At 37.4% G+C, this 23,929-nt stretch overlaps 1 protein-coding gene across 5 annotated transcripts in view; it reads left to right on the top strand.

The window, feature by feature from the left end:
• BANK1 (B cell scaffold protein with ankyrin repeats 1) overlaps window positions 1-23,929 on the top strand; it is a 146,815-nt gene that overhangs the window by 36,741 nt on the left and 86,145 nt on the right. For 4 of the 5 annotated variants that reach the window (XM_075751523.1, XM_075751526.1, XM_075751522.1 and 1 more), the window contains 4 exons: window positions 8,579-8,727; window positions 9,882-10,020; window positions 12,031-12,173; window positions 20,468-20,588. In XM_075751523.1, the coding sequence (XP_075607638.1) occupies window positions 8,579-8,727; window positions 9,882-10,020; window positions 12,031-12,173; window positions 20,468-20,588 (552 nt within the window). The remainder of the gene's footprint in view (window positions 1-8,578; window positions 8,728-9,881; window positions 10,021-12,030; window positions 12,174-20,467; window positions 20,589-23,929) is intronic. The other variant, XM_075751525.1, reaches the window with a different exon arrangement.

Raw genomic sequence — 23,929 nt, 5'->3', positions numbered from 1 at the left:
ATATTTAAATTAGCATCCACATGCCTTGAGGGTGTGTGGGGATAATTTGCGTAGTCCTTTAAGTGGGTGGTCATGAACTCACCCAGCCACCTTTCCCTTCCCCTAGTTACTGCTGATTTTTGTTGACTTCAGGCCTCTCTGGTAATCAGCCAGCTCTCAGTACTTTCTGGGGCGGGATGTTTCCTTTCTACCCCTTTTTCAGCTCTTCTCCAAGGATACTCTTTAGCAAAGCACACTTTTTATCAGTCTTTCTGCTCTTCTTCAAAGGTAAGTTGTTAGCAAAGCAAGGTAGTGTGTTTAACCCTAGATTAAACAGTGTCTAAGCACTAACCCAAGCACATTTCTGTCCCTGTAAAGTGGAACATTCTACTTTATAGATATCAGTCCTGCTCAGAGGTCTCATTAAACTAACATATATGTGCATCCTGTGTCACCTGTGTCCTTTACCAAACTAAATTGGAGAAAGGCCAGCACTTTGTAACAAAATAGACGGCATCCTTTCTGCAGATAAAGAAGAGCTACCAGAGTACCTCTGCTATGCTTTTCTTTCCTATAAGGCTATCTGAAATCCTATTTTACTAAGATGTCCCTATTCTGGGGTCTAGGTGTTGCATTAAAGGACAGTGTCTTAAAAGATAAAGACCTCAGATTACTTTCCTATTCAGAACCCTAACAAAAGGAAAATAATCAGGAGTTAGAAAGCAAGCATGGTTTTCAGATGTGTCTAAAAATATCACTCATGAGAAAGCAGTGTACCTTTTAGCTCACTTTATGGGTCAATAGATTTTAGCTATTTCAAACCAAAGGTGGGAGTAAATTGCAAAGCAGCCTGTCCCCTAGTGAGTCGGTCTTGCTGACAGCTCACTTCTTTTCTTTTCTTTTTTTTTTTTTGTTTCTCCTTCTTTAATACCATATGTGTCTGGCATGAGTCTTTCTGCTGACAGCTGTTGTGGCAGCATGGCATGAGGAGACATGTGGTCTCTTAGATAGACAAGTCTCATGTAATTTAGAGCCGTACAGGTCAAGAACAGCATCCTAAATTTCGTCCAAGCATTGGTAAAAGCCCCGTGCAGGTATTGGAGCTCTGCTGTCATACTCGGACTAAGACATGCTATTTTGTAAATGAGCTGCTGCAGTCCAAGCTAGCTTCTGTTACCAGATTGATTTAAGGGATAGTATCACTTGGAGTATATTGTCTTGTGTTAGTAAACATTTGGATACTATTAATGATATGTATCCTGTACTTTTAGTAGGGTGAAGGTTGAGAATGCCAGCTACCAGCATCTCTCCCCCTAGCCTCTCCTAATGCAGTTGTTAAAGGACTTTTCAATTATGTTAAACTTCATGACCTTCCAGCCATGTTATTTTTTTGAACTTTGATGACTGTAAAGAATACTTTTCATCAAGAGAATAGCTTCAAACATGGCCAAGAGGGGAAATTTGGCTACTCAGTGGTTGTTCCTTGAGGGTGATATCTGTAAAAACTTAAACCCCTATTCAGCCTGAAATCGGAGCTTTTGGCCTGCTTGCCAGTTGCGCTTCCCTGAAATATGACTTGATTCTAAAATGCTCTCCTCTAGCTGTGTTCTTTTATATCTGTGTAATTCAAAATGTAGCCACATGCCACTTCTGTGTCCAAGCACAGTGTGCAATTTGTGCCAGGCCAGTTATAAGAGGCTTAAATTGTAGTTTACAGATAATAGAGCCACTAGGCAGCTGCAACTAGCCCTTTGGAATAATAAGGAAGTTGCAGGCCCATTTTATCACACAAACAAGTTTTGGAGGCCTGCTCAGAACCCTGGATGCCTGTGCTATCAGTCCTTTTGTCTTCAGTGGTAATTTCAGCCAACAGCAGGAGGATAACTTGTCTCTTTGGTTGTAAAAGCACGTCTCAGATTTTGGGCAATGTTTGGTGCTGTATAATTCTTCACTGAAACAGAGGTGAGATATGTGTGTGCTCATACCACAGAGAAATGGAATAAAAATGCCAAAATGTGGTAGAACTCCAGTAACTCTGAAGTGGATAGATGGACTTTTTAATAAAAACATTAGGCTTTAATAACTGAGAACTGCTGGTGCACACAGAAGGGCAGACTTCTGTTTGCTTCTCCCTGGAGAAGAGGCAAGATGAAAGTATGCAGAATGTAGAAACTGGAAATAACAGGCTTGATCTCCATCAACAGTTCTGCTCAGCACCTAAATGACCTCAGGCAGGTAGTTACTCTTTCCAAACTAATCAGCGTGCCTAATAGGCAGTCTTACTATCTAAAGCTTAGCAGAGTGGTCATATTGTTAGTGCTGCTGCAGTTGAAAATCATAGATTTGATTGCAGTAAAAATAATAACATGAATTCATATATAGTAAAAGATAAACTTGGTCTGAAAAAGTTTCTAAATGTATACATCCTAACCAAAGCACTGATTGCTGAGTTTAAGTCAAATCTTTCTTCTGAGCCACAGATCAGCTAGGAATAGTTGTCATAGCCTTAGATTGCCTCTGAATAGACAGTTAAAAACATATGAAAGTGTATATATAAAGAAACGCCTACAGTTTCATGCAAATTATTTCTTAAAGGTTATTGATAAATTCATGGTAAATTGTTTTTTGCTGTTTTGCGGTTATTTGAAGGCAGGATTTTTTGGGTTTACTATCAGATCCAATATGGCTACACATCATAAGACATTTGTATTGTGCTTAGATGCTTTTATGATGACTCCATTAGGCTGCAATTATATCAGGGTGCTAAATTTTTGTGTACAAAAACATCCCAGGTAATACAAGAACAGGTGGGTATGTATCTTTGCAATCAAATCAGGCTTTGCCTACACGTATAGAGTAATGCATAAAACTGAAGATGGAGGGGGGGGTGTCCGGGCATTATTCTGTTATGGGAGAGAAACAGGCATGAATGGAAATGGCAGCACCGTTGGATGCTAAGATGACATAAACACCAACTCCAAATATTCAGAAAAGGAAAAACTGTTCTTCAGAGCTTTTCAAGGAACTGTCAATTTTATGCTTATTTGCAAGAAAAATTGTTCACCATAAATAAAGTAATATAAACATTTTGGAGACATAAAATAGGCCAACTCACAGAAAGCTACTGCTTTTGACAGAACTCCCCAACCATGCAAGAAAAACTGGGATTGAGAATGTTTTTCTCAGAAGCAAAGATAACTGTCGATGTATTTGCAAAAGATAGATGATTCAGCATAGAGAGAAACATTATTTAAAGCTAGTTCAATAATGAATATGTTTACCTTGGTCTGGAATGTATACATGATAGAAAACAAATGAAAGAAATTAAGATTTAAGTCAGATGTTTATATGTTTGAGCATGTATTTAATAATTTTCTGTGATTTTTAGAAACCTTTCCATTCTTAAGCCCTGTCTCACCATCAGTAAAAGAAGACTTTTCAGCAGAGCAGAAAAGGGGATTTGCTTTGAAATCATATCTTAGAAAGGGCTTATGGTAAAAATTAATTAATCTCATGTTCATGCAGAGGAGAACAGGCTCATTGAATGAAACTCAGTTTGGTGGATGTTTTCTGCCTCCATGTTTCTCTCAGCCTTTCCCGGGTCATTTATAGAGCAATTTATGCACTTAGAGGCTGCCTTTTGATCCCACTCTGCTGCACTCTCTAGTGAGTTTGTACAGCATTTACAAATACCCGTACTTTAAGAGGATTAACTTTCATAAATGTCTATGATAAACTTATGGTGGATTGCAGGAAGACTATGATGTGCATAAGTCTTTTTTCCTGATTTTTCCACATTACAGAAGGTTACTTTGGTTTTTTCCTGTATGACTCTACTTTCATCCCTGTTTCTGCAGAGCACTCACACATGTGTTTGATTTTAAGCTTTTGAATTACAAGGAAGTCACACATGAGCACCTTTTCAATTATACCTCACAGACCCCTGTGGGACCACCTCTGCCTTTACCTCACATTGTGCTGGGGAGTGGTCCTACCATATTACATGGGATGACTCCAGCACTTTAATGATCTCCTGAATTAAGCCTAAGTGCTCTTCCCTGTAATCCCCTTTATTTTAATCTTTGACACCAGAACACCATCTTTTATTTCACATGGCAAGTTGGCCACATGTGCTTAATTACCTTTCCATTCCTTGTCATCTGCCTAACCTGATTTGCCCATATTTCTCATCCTCTTATATATTGTGTGATCTAGGGGTAAATGAGGACCCTTTTTGTAATGCAGTTTCAGTTCTTCAGATAGCATTGCTTTAGCAAGACTTGAGGAAGAACTGAAATTTGTAAAGTTAGCAGGCATTTTGCTTTTGTAAAACCAACTAAATTTTGGCTGTGAGATTCATTCCATGGGTAGCCTTAGAAAACACATAAATCTTTCATTAGTTTGTTTTCTGCTATTTTTAATACCCTAAATCTGTCACATACACTGTTGACTCAAAACATGTAGCGAGTACCAAGTAATCAAAGACAGCGACAATTTATAATCCTCATGTAGACTGCAATAGGGATAGCTAAAGAGTGTATTTGAAAAGTTGAGGCCAGGAGGGGGTTGGATGTGGCGTGAAAGTTGTTCAGTAGCCATGGTGAGGCAATAACTGTTGAATCCACAAGAGACTAGAGAGGCTTCATTAAAATTTCTTAGTTTATGTGAAGGAATGCAATTTCAAAGTCATTTCATGAATTCAGTTAAAAATGTTAAATTTAAGGCAATAATCATTCCAAAAGGTTTTGTATAAAATATACCAAATTGGTGTATTGAAGTTACATGAATTGAGAGAACATCGAAGTAAAATTGAAAACATCAGCACTGTGTCCAATTAAGAGAATAACTGTTACAGTAAATGTGTGTAATATTTTATTATTTAAATATGAACTTAAATTTAAGATCAGTCCTTTCAATGTGACCATCAGCAGCAGATATTTGTCAAAAGTAAGCTAACACAAGTAACCAAATGGAAATGGAGTATTACCCTCTATAATAGATGATAATTCCCAGTAGGACCACCCTGAATACTCAAGGGAAGATTATCATAGATTTTCCTTTCTTTTTAGCTTCTAGCTCACAGTGCTGTCTAAGCATCATTAGATACAGTTAATAATTTCTTATATTTCAATCTTACAAGAAAGGGTCTGGTTTTATTCACCCATTATTTTAATCGTTACTGCTATATTTTAGGAAACTCATGGATAGGTCACCATTATACAAAATGTTAAAAGAACACATTGACCAAGCAACAAATACCCTTGAATAAATCCTCTCTCTTAGATATCCCAGCATTATAATGATGTTCCTTTTATGTTTCTTTTAAGCTAATCTTCACCTACAGTTGTAAATTCTTGTTAAACGATCATTTTTCTGAAAGCCTTAGCAATTAGTGGAGCTCCCTAGCCATTGCTTTCAGGTTTAAAAGCAAGGCTGTAAAGAAGATTCACAGTGAGGATGCCCAAAATTTAAGTGTTCAAAAGTGTGTATCAGGCAACATCCTCTGCCCACATTAAACAAATATTGTCTATACATTGCTCCATTTGTGTTTCTAGAATGGCATTACTGTAGTATTAAACCCTTATGAGCTACATTGTTTTAGTTAATGCCACCAAGCCAAGGCTTGTTTAATCTCTGGTATATTGCTTGTTCAGCATGTACAAGTAACACTTCACATGGTTGTTTCATGTTCCACATTTTAGGACAGATAGCGTGCAACTGCTGTTAGGAATCTGAGTGCTGGAGATAGTGGCTCTGGAGTTTGGTTATTAAAAATAAAGTAGTGATAATATAGATCCCTGTTGTTCTTGGACTGCTGTACGTGGCTTTCATTGATTGTCAGGTAGACTTGACATTTAGTAAAAGAGGTCATGCTTGATGGTTTTTAGCTAATAAATTGCTAGACACTTTGATTCAGCAGCGATATTTAAGAGAATGAGGAATTCCCAAGTCTTTGATTTAAGAGCGGCATTTCTTAATAATTTGTCTAAACTCCAGGGCTGTGCAATCCCAATACTGACTGAGTTTAAGTCCTGATATTGTAGTTATATGTCACTAGGCATAATAAAAATATTAAAATTCAATTAATGTGGGAAGAAAACATCCTGCTTTAAACCAACTTGTTAGCACTAACAGTGACCTCAGTAGATGAATTATTGTGGACATTAAAAGATGGAAGTAACTACTGTCATCTTCAATAAGTAGAGATAAGTCTCAACAGTAGACTGCAGAAATAAAGCTGTCATGAACTTCACATAGATTAGAATGCATCCACACGGTCCTTGAAGAATGATCGCTGACAGAAAGCTGACATCTGAGAATCCCGTGCTTACCAGACTTGTTATTCAGTCCTTTCATTGTGTCAATCTGATAGTGAAATGTTTCTTGTCTTTGCAAGACTTCTTTGCCTAAAGAAGCAGAGAAAATTTCAGAAGAAGCATGCACCTCATATCGGTTGTCTTCTGAAGGAAATTCTATGTGCTTAAGTACAAGATTTATGAGTGACTTAAAATAAAAATATGTAATATTCCCGAAGTACGTGCTGTGGGCATACAGTATCCTGTTTTCCTCAGCAAGGGTTCAGGCCTTCCTCTATCTGAAGGCCAGTGCTAAATAAAGTCTAGTCTTCACAGTGATAATCAGAGAAATTATTGTACTTACTTTTTGAACTGGATTAGTTAAACTGCCTTGAACTATGAGTGGATGCTCATTCAGAATCAAAATAGCCTTTATTCAGTGTAGCCTATTTAACTTTCAAAATAACTAAACCAAATTGAATTAAAACTATTTCAATTCAGGAAAGTGTATCTACACATAGGTTCAGTGTCATTTTACCTATGTATGCTGAATTCACAGCTTAAATTCAGAATTAGTTTATCTTAAAGGCAGGAGAATATAAACAGGAGTAGGCTGGGGAGATTTTGCTAGCTGGTGGTGAACGCTGAACCCTCCCATCTTAGATGTTCAAAGAACCTTTGGCTTCCTCAACAAAACATGGACAAACGATACTTTTTTTTTTCTTTTCTTTCTTTTTTTTCCCTTTTTCTGAGATCTCTCTAACAATCAAAGCACATCATTGAAAATAAAATACATCAGACATAGCATCCCCAAGTTTCTGTACTACCTTCCCTGGTATAACTTCACGTAGCAGGCACATTTATTATTGAAGAAGTTCATTAAATCTATGCCTTCTTAAGCAAGAGAAGGTTCGTAAGGAAAGGGAACATTCTGTATCAGACAAACTGGTACATATGGGGAAAATAAAGGCAAGCAAGAAGTGAGAAAACTAATTGTAAACAACCGGTACTGATGCTGAATGGAAAGAGTTCTGTGCCACTTAGGAGCAGCATGTGGTTTGTGTACCTCAATCACTTGGGCACTTTGGGAAAAAACTCAAAATGGCTGTTGTACTTGTTTGAGTAAAGCCAAATTGCTACTGTTTTGTATTCTGCCCATCACTAATTTATATTAATATTCTTCATCCATTTAAGAGGAAAAGATGTGCCTGAAAAGTTATTTGTGTCCTTGAATGTAATTGACTGTGAGTGTTCCATAATTTACAATAATACAGGATACTGTTCATGTCTCTCAGGATATTTTCTCACCAGCCAGTCAAGATTTTTTAACTCCGAGCTGCTTGGAATGATACCATTAATCTAACTAGGTGACTGCAATATGCTGGGTAATCCTGCGTGATGAAGAGCTGCTGCAGTCCTTTGAGATGGGCGGCAAGAGCGTTTTGTACACAGTAACAGAGTGTCTGGAAAGGAGTAGTAATGATACAGCTGAGAAGCAGCAGGTGTGAAGAATAGCTTTTCTAAAACACAGGCTTAGTCAGAGCTCTGCAGATGCAGTTGTCAGATCTTTTATATTTCCGCATTAAAATTCTGTGATTTGGTGAAGGATTCACTATGGCTTTTGGGCCTTTACCGGTACAGCAAAAACAGAGAAGAAACTGGTTGCAAGCTGTCTGTAAGACTGGGGTAGCATTTCCAAACCCAGAATATCCTACACAAAAAAAATGTATGCCGTCAGTCCATCGTTTTGTCCATGAAGGAAGGCAAAGAGTATGGAGTCTGTGTCAGGGAAGTATGTGTCTACTGTCATAGTTACCTGGTCACAGGTACCACTGCCCTCACATAAATCCTTCCTGTAGACTGGTGGGCTTATGTTGTAAATGTGTAGCATGTCCTTGTTTACATATAGGGAAAGTAAAAGTGGTAAAAATCCCAGTTTATCCCAATGTATGAGAGTTTATTCTTTTGAGGCTACCAAACTGGCTGATCTCTGTGACCTCATTGGTCACAATGAATTTGGTCTAAAGGCCGTGTTCCTTTTGACTTTAGTAAGAAGCAACATGTGAGCAGAGCTTGTTCATGTAAAGGAAGGCTCTAGGATCAGAACTTCAGAGGCAAGCTCCTTTGTCAAAGGGGGAAACCTCACCACATTTACATGAAAAGGAATTTTGCCAGGCTTTCATGTGGTGCCCTTAATGTAACTCAAAATGCCATATGAGTAATATGTTGGAAACCACATCATTGTCGTGTTTTGTTGATCTGGGATTATTAATAATGTCTTCATTCCACATTATTTATTTCAGATCACCAGATTAGCTCTGATGTTAACTTGTCAGATGTCAGGGGAGCATCAGAAAAAAGAGACCTCAGTTTTAAAACGGAGGTACTTTCTGAAACATTAGGAACTAACGAGCAGTCGATATTGGTGCTTCCAGGAAGAATATCCTGTGAGGTAAGGTTTTTGGATGCTAAAATCTTTGGGATAACCATCAATGTTCTTGTATTCCTGCTGCAACCTCATTCATACTATAACAGTTTTGAAAACAAACAGCAGATAAGGGCCAAAATGAGAGTGCATAGAGACTACAATGGGATTTATTTTGCCTCTGTGTCACATCCACAATGCAGCCAAAAGATTCGCAAATAAAATAGTTTTGAGACTGCCTCTGAGGGATTTTATCTCTATTAGAATTATTTGGCATTTTGGGTAGAGATATTACTGTCACATGGACCTTGTAGTTTAGAGGGAGCATGTAGTCAGGCACTTCTTGAGAAGTATGAAGTGTCTCTTGGGAAGAATCCATGATGACTACATGCGTAAATGCATATGTGTCCATACCACGAGTTACACAGCAAGTGCTTGTGTGAGCATATACCTTGTCTGATTTTAAATTAAATCAGAAATATTTATATATACATATCCGCATATCCGATGGACACAAATGTTCATATGTGTTTGTTTTTAATCAGAGTTGCTGTGAGGAAAATACGTGAAAATGTAAACAGAGGAAGTACAATATCCAGCACTCTATTCTTTTATATAAGTGAGTGGCCACGGTCAGTGTGGAGGTTGCAGTGTACGTGGAATGTCCCGTATTTTGCTTACTATCTGTCTTTCAAAGATGGCTTACACGTATTATTTCATTGTTGAGGTCAGTACGATTCTAAGGGAGTAACCTTCCCTCCAGTTCAGAAGGGTATTGTCTCCCATTACCTGCTGCTTCCGTTTTTACTGTCAGTTCACTGTAAGAGTTTAAGTGACTCTAAAGTATTTTAGGGTCATCTTATTAGGCTGAATGTCACTCTTCTAGACTATAAAGTAGAGTGGTCTTAGAAAATGTAAAAATTCACCTACCTATGCATTTAAAATACTGTTTAGAAATATTGTTAGGTAAGCTGGATTTAAAATACTACATTAATTGTGTTATTTATGTTAGCGTAATACTAAAGGATAACACTGAGATGGCATCATGTTTTGATATTATGATTTTTTTGTATGAAGCTATTGGTAAAGGAATTTTCCTTCCAACTTATGTTTTCATTTGCATTTTACACTTTCAGTATAATTTTCTGAAGGACTAACGGGAACATATTTTAATTTTATAGAACCCTGGTGAAATATTCATTTTGTTGAAAGATGAAGTAGATGATGAAACTTTAGAAATTGAATTCATAGCAGATAATCAACGAATTAGGACACAGCCAGCCTCTTGGAATAAGAAGGTCAAGTACATGAAAGCCTTAGGTAAGAAAAACATTCTTTACCTTTAAGTAAACAGAAAATTTTGGACTCCCTTCACTTTTTCTGCTCAGTAGTTTCACTTCCCACTATTTTGTAGGTGTTTCCTCTACATGAGTTTTGCGCACAGAACATTTATTAATAACGCAGAGAAGCAAGGCCTTATGATTTATGGGAAACTAGGTTCTAGTAGATTGTTTTTGTGTGGTTAAATGGCAGGTGGCAGTCTTAAAACGTCATTGATTAGTCACAGATTAACATTCTTCAAAATCACTGCCATAAAATGCAAAGCTAATAGTCTTTTCTTGTTATTGTATTACTAAAATGTTTCATTTTATATTTTATGCAGTAAATTTGGTTATACTCTATAACTCTAACTGACACAGGAAATAATTTCTTTTCTTTGTTCGTGTCTATGCCATTTCTCTGTATCACTCAGCTCTGCTGGTTTCTAATGATTTTTTTCAACCGCTCCATCCTTAACTAGTTGCCTACAGTTTCAACTAGTTAACAACAGTTTCTCTTAGGAGATCTGTGCAGATCCACACCTATCCTCACTCACTTGATGTGAGTTAAGAATTTAAAAATTCTTCACCTAAGTAGTCAAACTGTAGCTTTCTACTGCAGTGCATGCTCTGAATTCCTGAAGAAATTTATATTTTATTCTGAACGCATTGAAATAAAACATTAGATAGAAAGATATATAGTTATATAGGCTACAGTTTTCAACAGTGGCTTCTAGGAGCTATGTTTGGGTAGTTCTGTGGCCTGATTTTCATCCTGAACACTGTCCTGAGACGATGGCAGCATACGGCCTGAGCATTCTTTATCACTGTGATGATGCAAAGAGTTTGTTTTCAGAGACCTGATTAGGAAGTATATGACCAACAGGAAACTTTCATCTATAACTGGATTTCAGAGAAGGAAAGCTGAAATCCTCATTCACAGATCTTAAAAGATTCTTCCAGAATTATTCTGTGAGAACATTGTTGATCACAGGAAGGTTTCTACAGTGGATGAGGAAATAAAATATGAACAGTAAATGAAATATTGTGAAAAATTTAGCAGAGAGCTGCAGCTTAAGTTTGTTTTGTATATCATTTGTATTTAATGCTTCTCTCTGTAGGCTTTTGTTTCAAAATTTCAAAACGTTGGAAGTTTGGGAGGACCCTTTTTTTTAATAAGGGTCCAGCTGATCTGATGTTATAAGAAAAATTGAAGAAGAAAAAAAGGCATTTGGGCCGTTTTCATTTAAGTGATTTAAGATGATATTCTATTCATTTAGTTTCTTTAGCCCTATTACTCTTCTCCATCTTCAGGGTTGCCCATTTTTATTGCTCTTTTGTGGGTACACTTAGACTTTTAAGAAAACCATGCTCGTGCTGGTATGGTCCAGCAGGATGCCTGGCACAATGAATACTAATGAATTATAAAATGTGCTCATAAAGAGAACTCATGCTGCATACACAGAGCAAGTCATTCTTAAGTAACAGACTGTACAAATGCCTCTTTCCTTTGCTTTAACTAGGTAAACAACTGGAATGGAAGTAATTATACTGCAATTTCTGCAGCCTAGTTCAAATCCAATTTTGAGAACTTTGCCTGCAATTAAGAAAAATGTTTCAAAAGATGAATAGCAATTCCACTATTTGTAATAAATGAACTTTTCCTTAATTTGTAGGCATAAAGGACCTGATTATAGGTTATCAATCTATCAAAAGGAAGTTGGAAATTTGAAGCATACTGTTTTCATCCCCTTTCTAATGGGAAGCAATATGATAGCTTTGTTTTGAACAGATTCACGGATAGGTATTTTCTTTTGTCAGCTTTTTAATGTTAGACTGAAAGACCTGGATAAAAAACTGACTACATTGAATCATGTGTAAAATGCAAATCCAGTTCATCAACTTTATGCATTTTCTGTGATATTTTCCTGTTCTTTTACTCATTACTCAAAACTTCTGGTCTGGGATTGTAAAATATTTTCAGCTACTGTTCTGATTTGTGTTTTATAAGATTTTCCTGCTGGCCCTGTCTATGTAAATGTCTACTGTGGAGAACTCATTAAGACCACAGCGCAAATTGAGTACTATACTGTACTGGAGGAGATTGAGCACATTTTTCAGAAAGTGGCTGACCCAATAGCTTTCACTTGTCAGGTAAGTTGAATTCTGCATTTTAATAAAGAAAAAATAGAATATAAGGGTCAATATGAGTTAAGAGATAAGACACTGTGCTGTAAAGACTTCTTTCTCACAGTAATGAGTAATTAATAATAGGCTCAGGATTAGAGGCCTGTCTTTGAGATGTCTAGTTCTAAGCAAGTCAGGCAAGTGAAAAGAAATTTTCTCTCTTTTTTGTTTTTGTTTAGAGAGTGATATAAACATCCTTTGTGTTATACATGCCCAGTGAACGACATCCTGCATTACAGAGGATGAAAATAATAACAAACAGTAGCAATGTCCTTCTCCATTGAAAGTGTTCTTTTTAGTATGTTCTAAAATCCACCGAAGCAAGTAATCTTAAGTCACATTGGTTTTGGAGTATTACTCATTCACCACCAAACAGGATTTTTCTGGCATAGCTTGTATGGAAGACAGTAGGTTGCTATTCATATAGAGTCCATTTACAGCTGCTGAATTATCATTCATGTGGTTCGCTGGTTGCCATGCAGATTCTTTGCATATATTTAGAAGAATTCAGGTTTTGAGCTGGATTTCAAATCAGCGCAGCAGACTGCAGTGCTCTGCAGCATGTCCTTTGCCAATGGCACATACAAAATAATAAGAAAGCATCTATTAAGAAAGGATGGAATCTCAAGTGTCATTTGTTGAATGGTGGGTAGGCCAAGCAGACTTGTCATGATGTCTATATTGAATTGCAAAGCCAGAACAAAAATAATGGTCTGTGTTTCCAGTGCAGACAGTCTCATTTTCCTGTGACAAATCTACCTTATCTACCACCTAAGGCATTACACTCATAACAAGAGGATTAATAAAAAAAGATGTATTGCATTATTAGTGTTCTATTAAGGATGGGAGTAGATTCCTTCAAAGTACAAGTCACTTCTAAGAAAACAGGCTGTTGCACAAGAAAAATAGTGCAACTCTAAGTACAAGTGTGTTCTTAAAATCTTTTTAGTATCCATCATTCTTTAGTCTGCATTTTGAAGGACATTGAAGTAAGCTTCTAACAGGTTTCATTTAAAATTTTATGCATAAGAAGTGTGTCATAACGATTAAAAAAATAATTAACATGGTAACCTAGATACCTACAACATACCTGGTATTTCCACTGGAGAATTATTTGTGTTATTCAGGAGTTTGACCTTTTGTTTAACCAGCATGACTAACGTTTAGTAAGATACGTGCAATTCAAATTATATTCAAATGCAAAAATAATTCTGTGCAGAGCAGTAGTGTACACCAGGAAATACAGCTGAAGTGTTATGACTATCAGGTATGTTTAACAGTTTCCTCACCTTTACTCACCTGGATAATAAGCAAGGGTTTAAATGAGGAGATACTCTTTGCCTGCTCTTAATATTATTGTTTTGGCAACTGAAAAATTAATGCCAAGAAAATTTTTATAATTGTGTAAGTTTTACAATCCATGCAATATCATGGCTGCTCTGTGAGAAAGTATACTAGTGGTAATTCTTTGTAAGTGTACATATGTGCTGTGGAAGATTTGTCATCATATTTAATGGTACCTACTGGGCGATGGAGTGAGGTACGCTAGCTAAACTGTTTCCACAAACTTTTTAAATACTTTAAAGCTCTCATGTAAACCTGATTTAATGAGAATAAGATACATCGTAAAGATGCAATTTACAGAACATCATTTAACTTGATCTTTAAAAATATGTCACACAAGGAAAACCAGAACAGACTTAATAGTAATTAGAATTCCCATCAAGTAGCGGGAGTAATAGTAACTTTTATTTAACCAGGATAATTAAAATCTTTGAGACTATTCGCTTATTTGTAAAAGTATCCTGGGGCCACAGTGGTTTATCTATGCAAAGTAACAGTCAAACACAATGGAAAACAAAATTAAAATAAAATAGAAAAGCTTACAGCAATTATTGATCAAAGCAATATCACTCTATGGTTCAAAGGAAGGTTCAAGATTTTCACAAATGCTTGCAATCTGAGTAGTATGTCCTTACTAAAATTTTGTGATGAAAACAAATTGCTACAGTAATGTATACCAAAGACACAATGCATTGGTAAAATGCTTTCATTGTATTGTATGTTGTGTTGCCAGCCCTTCCAGCTACTTTGAGGTGCTATCGTTGTTGAAATTATTGTCCCCTTCTCCACTTTGTCCCCCCAATAAAGCCAAACAGAAAAACAAAATCCCACAAATAGGTTTACAGCTACCCATTCCTTTTTCTGATGTATATCTGTGTTGGGTTTGCCTGGCAAGGTTTTGGTAGCAGGGGGGCTACAGGGGTGGCTTCTGTGAGAAGCTGCTAGAAGCTTCCCCTGTGTCTGATAGAGCCAATGCCAGCCGGCTCCAAGATGGACCCGCCACTGGCCAAGGCCAAGCCAATCAGCGCCTCTGTGATAACATATTTAAGAAGGGGAAAAACAGTCAGAGAGAGCTTTTCCAGCCAGAGAGAGGAGTGAGAAGATGTAAGAAACTCTGCAGACACCAAGGTCAGTGCAGATGGAGGGGGGAGGAGGTGCTCCAGGCGCCGGAGCAAGGTTCCCCTGCAGCCCGTGGTGAAGACCATGGTGAAGCAGGCTGTCCCCCTGCAGCCCATGGAGGGAGGATGAAGGGGTGTAGAGATTCCACCTGCAGCCCGTGGAGGACCCCACGCCGGAGCAGGTGGAGACACCTGAAGGAGGCTGTGGCCCATGGGAAGCCCGCGCTGGAGCAAGCTCCTGGCAGGACCTGTGGATCCGTGGAGAGAGGAGCCCACGCCAGAGCAGGTTTGCTGGCAGGACTTGTGACCTCGTGAGGGACCCCACACTGGAGCAGTTTGCTCCTGAAGGTCTGCACCCCATGGGAGAGACCCACGCTGGAGAAGTTCGTGAAGGACTGTAGCCCGTGGGAGAGACTCATGTTGGAGAAGTTCATGAAGGACTGTCTCCCGTGAGAGGGACTCCATGTTGGAGCAGGGGAACGATGAGAGGAGTCCTCCCCCTGAGGATGAAGAAGCGACAGAAACACCGCGTGATGAACTGACCGTAACCCCCACTCCCCGTCCCCCTGTGCTGCTGGGGGCTGCGGACGTTGAAGCCAGGAGTGAAGTTGAGCCCGGGAAGATGGGAGGGGTGGGGGGAGGTGTTTTAAGAGTTGATTTTATTTCTCATTACTCTGTTTTGCCTAGTAATAAATTAGATGAATTCCCTCTCTCAGTTCAATCTGTTTTGCTCGTGATGATAATTAGAGAATGATCTCTCCCTGTCCTTATCTTGACCCACAAGCTTTTCATTATACTTTTTCTCCCCTGTCTAGAGAAGGAGGGCAGTGACAGAGCAGCTCTGGTGGGCACCTGGCCCCCAGCCAGGGTCAACCCACCACAATATCTTAGTGGGAGACCAACAAAATATGGTACCGCTGCACTTACGAATTTCTCTTTGTAGAGAGGAATTAAAGATTAACACTAGCCATATTTTAGATTAAGCAGACTGTGAGATTTCTACAAATCAGGCTTTTGGATGAAATTCTTTGCCATATCTGATATATATGTAATTTTCTATGTTCCAAATTTGTCTGAATTTAAAAAGCACTTACCAACATTAGCAAGACATTTTAAAGAATCAAATATTTTTGGTAAAAAAATGAAATCGGTTTCTTTGCATAAGTTTCCAAAGAAAAGAAACCTGACATTGTATATTAAAGTAGGAAGAGTTGGGATCATAGTAACTGAATCAACTTGCTATCAGAATATATAAGGGTGGTTGTTGGCTAAAGGCCATGAATTATTTTGTTCTCTCACTTTCATATAATTTCTTATAATTTCATATAATTCTTCATTAAAGAAACTAAGGGAATTTGTGTATTTACAGTAACCTGGTGTACAGACTGATTCTAAGATTCTTATAATTCATCATTAAACTTTCTCATATTTCATTTTTTTTACTTTTCATCAACACCTCATTTCAACATTCTGCTGGTTTTACATGCTGTATTGATTTTTCTCTCAGACTTTCTACCGAATGCAACTATGGATTCAATTATTTAGTGTTGGGTTTTTCTGGTACGGATTTCTTAAGTTTTCAAAAAAAAATTAAAACTAAGGTCATATCCTTATTATTGCAATTGATAGGTTGATGTTAGTTTGAGTGACAGAATATGTAGAGACATTCAGGAAGTCTTTATGACAAACTTTCTTTGAACAATACTCCTATGATTCTGAGAGACTTGGTATCTTAAAGGATGTTTTTATCATGGTCATCAAACAGGATTCCAGTTACAGTGTATATTGAAAAAGAATGAAAATAAACTGCAGCCTTTTCTATGAAAACTTGTAAGAAAAAGCTATATGACTTATGTGGTGATATTATGTATGCCTTTACCTGATCCCTAAAGATACTTCCTTTGAAACTGTTTTTAATATTTCAATCTTCTAAGCCACGTCAGCAGGTGTTATTTTAAAATATTTCTTTTTCTCTAAGTATGAAATCTCTACATATTCTATCACTGGCTAAAATTGTCAGAAACGCCTAAGTGATTTTTAAGCCTAGCCCATTCTCTTTGGCAGAAATAATCTAGATACTGAAGTGCATATAAAGTAGTATTTGATATGTAAGAACTACTGAAGTAGTTCATCTTTATGTAAATGTAACCTTGTTAGTACTGCTAAAGCCAGGGAGAAATATGTTAATTTACTGGCTGTGTATGCTGTATTTCAGTGGCTTTGTTAGCAGTTATTAAAGAATGTAGGTCATCTCATTCACAAAAGTAGCAAAATATGTGCTTGGTCTTTGCCTTTTGAAAGGATGTTTTTGGAAGCCTGGGTGTGATGGTCAGTGCTTGGGGCTTCTCTGCTGTTCATAGCTGTGTCCTGTTGCTCTGAAAAGGGGGTGAGGGAATGGAAATAGTGCCTACACCTGGGGAGCAAGGACAAGCTGCTGGTGATGAGCTCTGGGGCAGGTGGTAGCACTTGTAGAAGCACCAAGACTGAAGGGTAGAGCAGAGATCAGCTGGCTGTGTTTCAGAGAGCATAGGAGGAATTGCCTGCAAACTCACTATTTTTAATTCTGAGTGGCTCCTGGAAAGAAGAACTTGCCTGCAAGGACACAGGGATGAAGTAGTGCTTTTACTTTTTTTCTGTCATGTTTTAAATCTTTATTCAGATAAAATGTGGACTTTTTCAAACTCCTGACTGGCTCAGTGTTCCCTTGCAGTGTGCTTAACTTCAAATACAGTTCTACTTCTGTTGGTTTTGGTGAAGCTTCAGCATGAGCTTCAGGTGTGTATTGTTGGTGGGATTTCTTGGGAAGATTTCATGGGCCTGTAGACACCTGTGTAGGATCTATCAAAATATTTAAATACAGCATACTTAGAGTCTGTAAGTGCTCTGGAGCAGAAATGGGCAGTAAAGTCAAGTCTCTAGACTGAATTCCTTCTTGCAGAGGCAGCCTTTTATGCTAGTATGGAGCTGGATAGTGCTGAGTGGTCCTATTGCTAGTTCTGGTTCACTGTTATTTCTGCTGTTATTTTCACAAAAATACTGGAACAGGCCCTTCTGTATGTGAGAGAAGACATTAATGTAGACTTCTTAAAAAAAATAAATAACTAGGTTTTTCTACTGTGTCTTTGTTGTAGAGTATCAGAACAAAGCTACTCGTTCTGGTTTAGTTAACAAGATAGCTTGTTAAATCACTGCTTGAGCTTTCAGATTTTAGATCCCTGGAGTAAGAGAAAAAAATTGAGGTGGAAAACTTTAAGCAAATTGCACTGATAACTCTGTATCATTGTGTCTGACTTGGAAATCATAGAAATGGATAGGCTGGTCATCAGAAGGCAGGCCTGTTAAAGCATAAGAAATTTAGCCCTAATTATAATGTGTTCCCTTTGGGAGATCAGACAGTTTAACTTCTGTCTCAGCAGCTTGTAAAAACTGAGGTAGCCTGGTGTGGTTAAGCCATGCAACTGTTTATGGCCTTGAAAATTTTGCTGCAAGTTCCTGAAGTTGTGTGCTCTTCTCATTTCAAGAACTCGCCGCATTTCAGATTGTGAAATATTGTTTTATCCAATGTCAATTTGGTTGTTTGAATGTAAAGAGCTATACACTCTTAAGGTACTCCTTCCCCAGATTTCTGCCTGACTAAAAGGGAGAAGGGTTGCTGTCTCAGCTCATATTAATAAAAAGAGGAGCTTTGTAGGCAAGATTACCCTGAGTGTTTGCTGAAAAAAGACTGTGGGGTGTTTATTTGGCTTTGATATACAAGACAGTCTGAAATGGATTCTGTCTGAAAGTCCTCCTTGGGCATTTCAAGACAGATGATAAGAGGCAGGTGGTGTTGGGCTGTTTTGTGGGGGGTTTTGTTCATTTTCTTTTGAACAGAGAGGGCTAGATAGGTAGCAAAATGTGTAGGGTGTGTCCCTGCCATTTTAAATGGAAATTAAAAATACTACTTCAGATTTAGTTTGTCTAGAAGCTCACCTATATGTTTATTTTTTATATAGTGGAATTTCTGCTTTATAGTTGCTTCAGTGAATTATCAGTGGGTTTGAGCCTCTTTGTGGTATAGTTTCTGCATATGCACTCATCTGAGCTAGTTCCTGTGTTATTACTTATTTTTATCCTACTCTAGATTGAACTCTATTAAGGTAGTACCAATGATGATACCATATCTAAGAAGACCTACTTGGAATAAGAGAGAATAGTATGGTTTCCTAACTGAATTTTAGTATTATTCCTCTCAATAATTTTTAAATATAATGTGGTTATTCATGTTAATGGGGGAGAGGTGTTGACAGATATTTTGGGAGGTTTTGCATATCCTTTCTCAATTCAAACTGTAAGTCTGGTAATCAGGTTAGATCTTTATTCTAGAACAAGCCTTAAAGATTATTTTTTTTCTAGGAGGAGTCTTTTTTTTTAATGCTTATTGCTTTTGTTATTGAAGACTAAAGGATTCATAGTTATTGAATAACAAATACAGAGAATGTAGTGTGACAATATGGAAGGGGTGAATTATAGAAAGAAATAGGTCAGAAGTTACTAAATATAATGGGGTTTATGTATCATAATCAATATTGGAAGGGCCAGTATTAATTACAGGAAAAATAAACAATCATATTTTATTACTGGTATCTCCTTACCTGCACAAACTTGTCTTCAAATTCTGGGTCATTCCCTGTAGGACTCAAATGAAAGTTATAGCCTGCCTGTGTACTCAACATTTTCTGATCACATCACACTTATTTTCTTATTTACTTCTAACAGCCTTGGGAATTAAACTTCATGTTTCATCAGTAGACCCCGCTGTCCTTTTCTCCTCAGCATGTCAGTCACAGGGTTTCTTTTTACGTTTATATGCTAAGTTTGTCTGCAGATATTTCCAGTTAGTGATCCCAGAATTGTCTTGAACAGAAAGAGTTCAGCTATGGGAAGGCAAACTTTAGTGCAGGGCTGCTGACATCTGAGCAGAGTAAACCAACTCCTGAGCGCTTCTCTGCTGTGGCAGAGCTCCTTTTGGTGCCCAGTGCAGCACAGACTAGGCTAGCACTGCAATACTCAGTGTAATATATCTTTACTATTCAAATCTCTGCAGTCATGCTTCTCTTGTCACACCAAGTGAAGAAACACTTAGTTATGGCTACCTCGAGAGTCATTGGGAATAGATCTTGGCCTCCTGTCCAGAAGCAGGCGATCAAAAAAACATCTCATGGCAGTCAGTGAGAATTTCCCTTGTCTCAAGACTATGTATTTAGTAGGAAGCTAACGTAACTGGTTGCTATCACTTTCTTAATCTATTAGGAATGTTATGCCTTGGCTGATGGAACTGAAGCTGTGTCCTACCTAGCAAGGTACGCAATCTTCATGTAGAGGCTTTAGGTAACAGAGAGCTACTGTAGCCTTTAAACTCATCCTGAATTACTGTTGTAGTAAGACCTTAGATTTATTGGCACCTTGCATCTGTCAACACAGTTCCTGGTTATTACACTGGGTTGTTGTAGCTAAATTGAGAGTTGATAAGCACAAATCTTCCTGTCCTTACCCTTCATCCAGAAGTTTTTAGTCGTGACTGAACTTCATAAGTTGTAATACCAGGTTTTCTTCAATTGGATCGTGTTATCATAATCCTTCTATGTTAAAATATCTCTTCTGTAGAAGATAACATAGCAAAACTATGCTGCTTTTACTAAGAGTGAGTTTGTAATAATACTATTTTGAGTAATTTGATTCACCAGCATTCTGAGGATAAAGTTAAAAATACATATGCAACAAATGCACTAAATTTTTTTTCTTTTTTCTTTTAAACAGGCTTCTAAATTTTCTTCTGTTGAGAAGCTGGACAATGTTCTGACTTCATTATTGAAAAGCAAAATATCTACTTATGAATTCAGCCCATTCCAAAGTGAAGAGGAGCACCATCAACAAGCTAGTGAGTCACTTCTTATATGCATTGATTTTTTTTTTTTATTACTGATGCTATGGTTATTACTTATAAATGTTACTAAGACAATCATTAAATATTTAAAGCCACTAGTGAAATGAAGAAATCCACAATAAAGACAACATAACCGGGAAAAATGGGGAAAAGAATTCTGTAAATCATTACTTTGTGACTCAGTACTATGTAGTTAAACTTGTCTGGATGTTTGATCAGCTTTGGATTAACTGCAAATTGACAGCTTTACAGCTGAGCAAATTTATACTTATGGAGAAAATGGGCAATAAGAGACATGAGGAGATGTCTGTACATTATATATTTTTTACTAATTGCTCTTCTGCAATCCAATTTAAACTTCACTGTCTCAAAGTTTGGTGACATAGAATCAGACAGATTTCTCTGGCTGAAGAGAATGGATGGCTTTTAAACTTAGAACAGAACTAAACTTCTCCGTTCACTTTAGTACCTACACACTTAATAGTGTCCATTACTTCTGGCCAAAAGATAATTCTATTCAATTTAATTAAAATTTTTAAAAAGGCATCCCAGTGAGTTAAAATAGGATTTGTCTATAAAGTAGACATACTATATGCACAATTCAGTAGTGTATCAAGAGAATCTACTGTTTAGTACCAAATGGAGGGTCCTGGTTGAATTTGTTAACCACTTATTAAGGATTCAAATTGGTTTGCAATAAGCCAAGATTGTGATTATCGAGCTTGTGTTTTGAAAGCATCATTATGATGTTATTTCAGATGTGTGTTAGACCTCGGGTTTGCTAAGAAATACTTGGGGAAAAATAAAACCAAAAGAATGTGTTTCCCTTCTGAAATACTTAAGAAAAATGTGTTTGAGTTGTTGCCTGACTCCTGTTTTGCATACCTGGGTTATGGTTTTGAGAGAAAATAAGCTCACTATAATCCAGTATAACATACGCTTACTTCTCATAACCAAATATAACAAGTTTTGGAGATAGCTCTACTGTGATCACTACCATACTTCCTTTCCTTTTCAGTAAGGTTTCTTTGATGATGGAATTCACCCCTCTGTACTAGATAAACGTGATTCCAGTTGTATTCTAAAAATGAGCTTAAATGTCAGTCTAGGTTAGTGCAAGCAAACAAGTAGGGTGTTTAGTGAGGCACCTGTCCTTGACATTTTCCTGTGCAAGACTGCAGGATGGAGGTGTACAGGACACTTTAATCAGTCATTCCCAATGTGAAAATCTGAGTTTTGATGAACAAAAGATTTCCTGCTTCTCTAGTAACCAGGTAGATCTGGGCACATTTTTGAATATTGAGAATCCTTACCAACCTGCAATCTCTCCTCAAAAGTCTGGTGCGGTTCAAAAGTGAGTTGAGCTTAAGCCAAGTAGTGACCTTCTTAAAATGTACTAGTTTGATGTACGGCACAACAAGAAAGTACAAAGTTAGACACCTAGATTCTTCATGAAAGAAAGATGTGGTTGCAGAGCTGGAAGCACTCAGAATGTGTGAGGCCTAGGCTCTGATCCCCCTTCTGCCTGAAAGATATGTAAACCCATGTCTTTGACTCCCTATAAGAGCATTCCAAACAGACATTAGACATATCAGGTAGGATATGCATCATCTTGTTCAGCCACTTCTATAGCATTTTATTCCAAGCACCATTTTTTCTTCCAAAGAGAAAAAGCCAAAGAATGAAAACTAATAAAATACTTTTGGGAAGGAAATGAAGCTATCGGACAAAAAGCTCTTTAGCACTGAGGTGAGTTATTCTTGTATCTCTGAACAGGCTGATGAATTGGCACTAATTTCATAATTCCTGTATGTGCTGCTTTTCGCTCATGGTCAGAAAAGCTAACTTATGCCAGAAATCCAGTTGTCTGTTTCCAGGGGGAACACAGACACTTTGCGTTGAGACGTACTTGGTTGAAATAAAGACATGTCAATAAGTCAGAGTACAGATACACTTTTAACTTCTCAGTGACTACCTGTATGTGATTCTATAGGATTCCTGCCCACTTCAAAACATAGCTTCTAAAGACTTCAAAGCCTATTGAACTCAATAAAAAGAGCCTCTGATTAGACTTGGTATCAAATGCTTAATTCATAAAGCTTTGAATATGTAATTTTCCTCCAAAAGCTGGAGTGAGTTTTTGTGCATTTAGCATCTAATGGACTGTACTTAATCTTCTGACTTTCCGGTCTGGGCATAATAGCTCTAGCTTAATAACAACATCTCTACCCAAAGCTAGATGCTTCCTAAGTAAAGATGCATTCCTGTCAATCTAAACACTGAAAAAAGTTGAAATCTTCTTAAACCATATCCTTTGGAGACTGTTTCATGACTCCAGTCATTAGCATAACTACAGGAGGTCAATCTTGCAGCATGAGGCATAGATAAGAGAAACCTTTCTCTGTCTGGTTTTACCTTGATGCTTTATTTTAACCTTATAGCTAGCACATCAGGGTACGGCTGATAAATTGCTGTATTGAGAGTTCTCAATATGAACTCAAAGTGAACAAATAATAAGGAACTCGTGATTAATTTTATTGGATAACTAATGAATTGCATGATTTGACTTCTCACAAAGTGTACAGCTGTGTGATTAAAAACTTAGGAGCATAAACCTAAACATAAAATCTAACAGGAAAAATGCATGTGATGTAATCAAAGAAAAATGCAATGTGATGCTTCCCTATATTAAAAATGGTTTAGATCAAGACATCACCAGATGCATGTTTGCTTACATAATTTTTCAGGAGCCACTCCCCTCCCCAGAATGGCTGTTTAACAATTTTTTGATATGATGAATGCAGTACTTGCAAGAGGTCGGTGTCTAGGCTGGCAAAGTCCAGATAGATGGCAACGATGCAAAAGGTCAACTCTGATACCATCTTGCTTTCAATGCATCTATTAGAAATGTCTGAATAATCCTCTCAGCTAGTGCTTCTTTGGTTCATTCTTCAACGCATAGTTTCAGATTGCCTAATTTAAGGCAATCTTATAACTGTCTTTAGTTTGTACACAGAATCTCCACCGGAAATGCAATTTCGTCATTCTAGGTGATGAGAATAGATGTACATGATATTACTGTAGCTCTTGCTCTGTGTTTCCTATCATGTACATACATGATCATATTTATAGTATTTTTTTCTTGCAAACCCTGAGGCAGTTTATTTGTCTTTCAGTTTCCATTAATTCAAATTAAGTTGGAGACTTTGAGCACTTTATGACAGGCCTTATGAGTAATTCCTTGTTTAATATGACCTTTTCTGAATGACTGGTCTATTATATCCAGTCTGTTATGTCAATATAACCTGGTTGCATAAACGTGTGATTACCTGTCT

Source organism: Balearica regulorum, chromosome 4 (genome assembly GCF_011004875.1).
Source record: "Balearica regulorum gibbericeps isolate bBalReg1 chromosome 4, bBalReg1.pri, whole genome shotgun sequence".
In the NCBI taxonomy this organism is placed as follows: domain Eukaryota; kingdom Metazoa; phylum Chordata; class Aves; order Gruiformes; family Gruidae; genus Balearica; species Balearica regulorum.
Note: the sequence above shows the minus strand (reverse complement) of the source record. Positions and strands in the feature narration are given on the sequence as shown.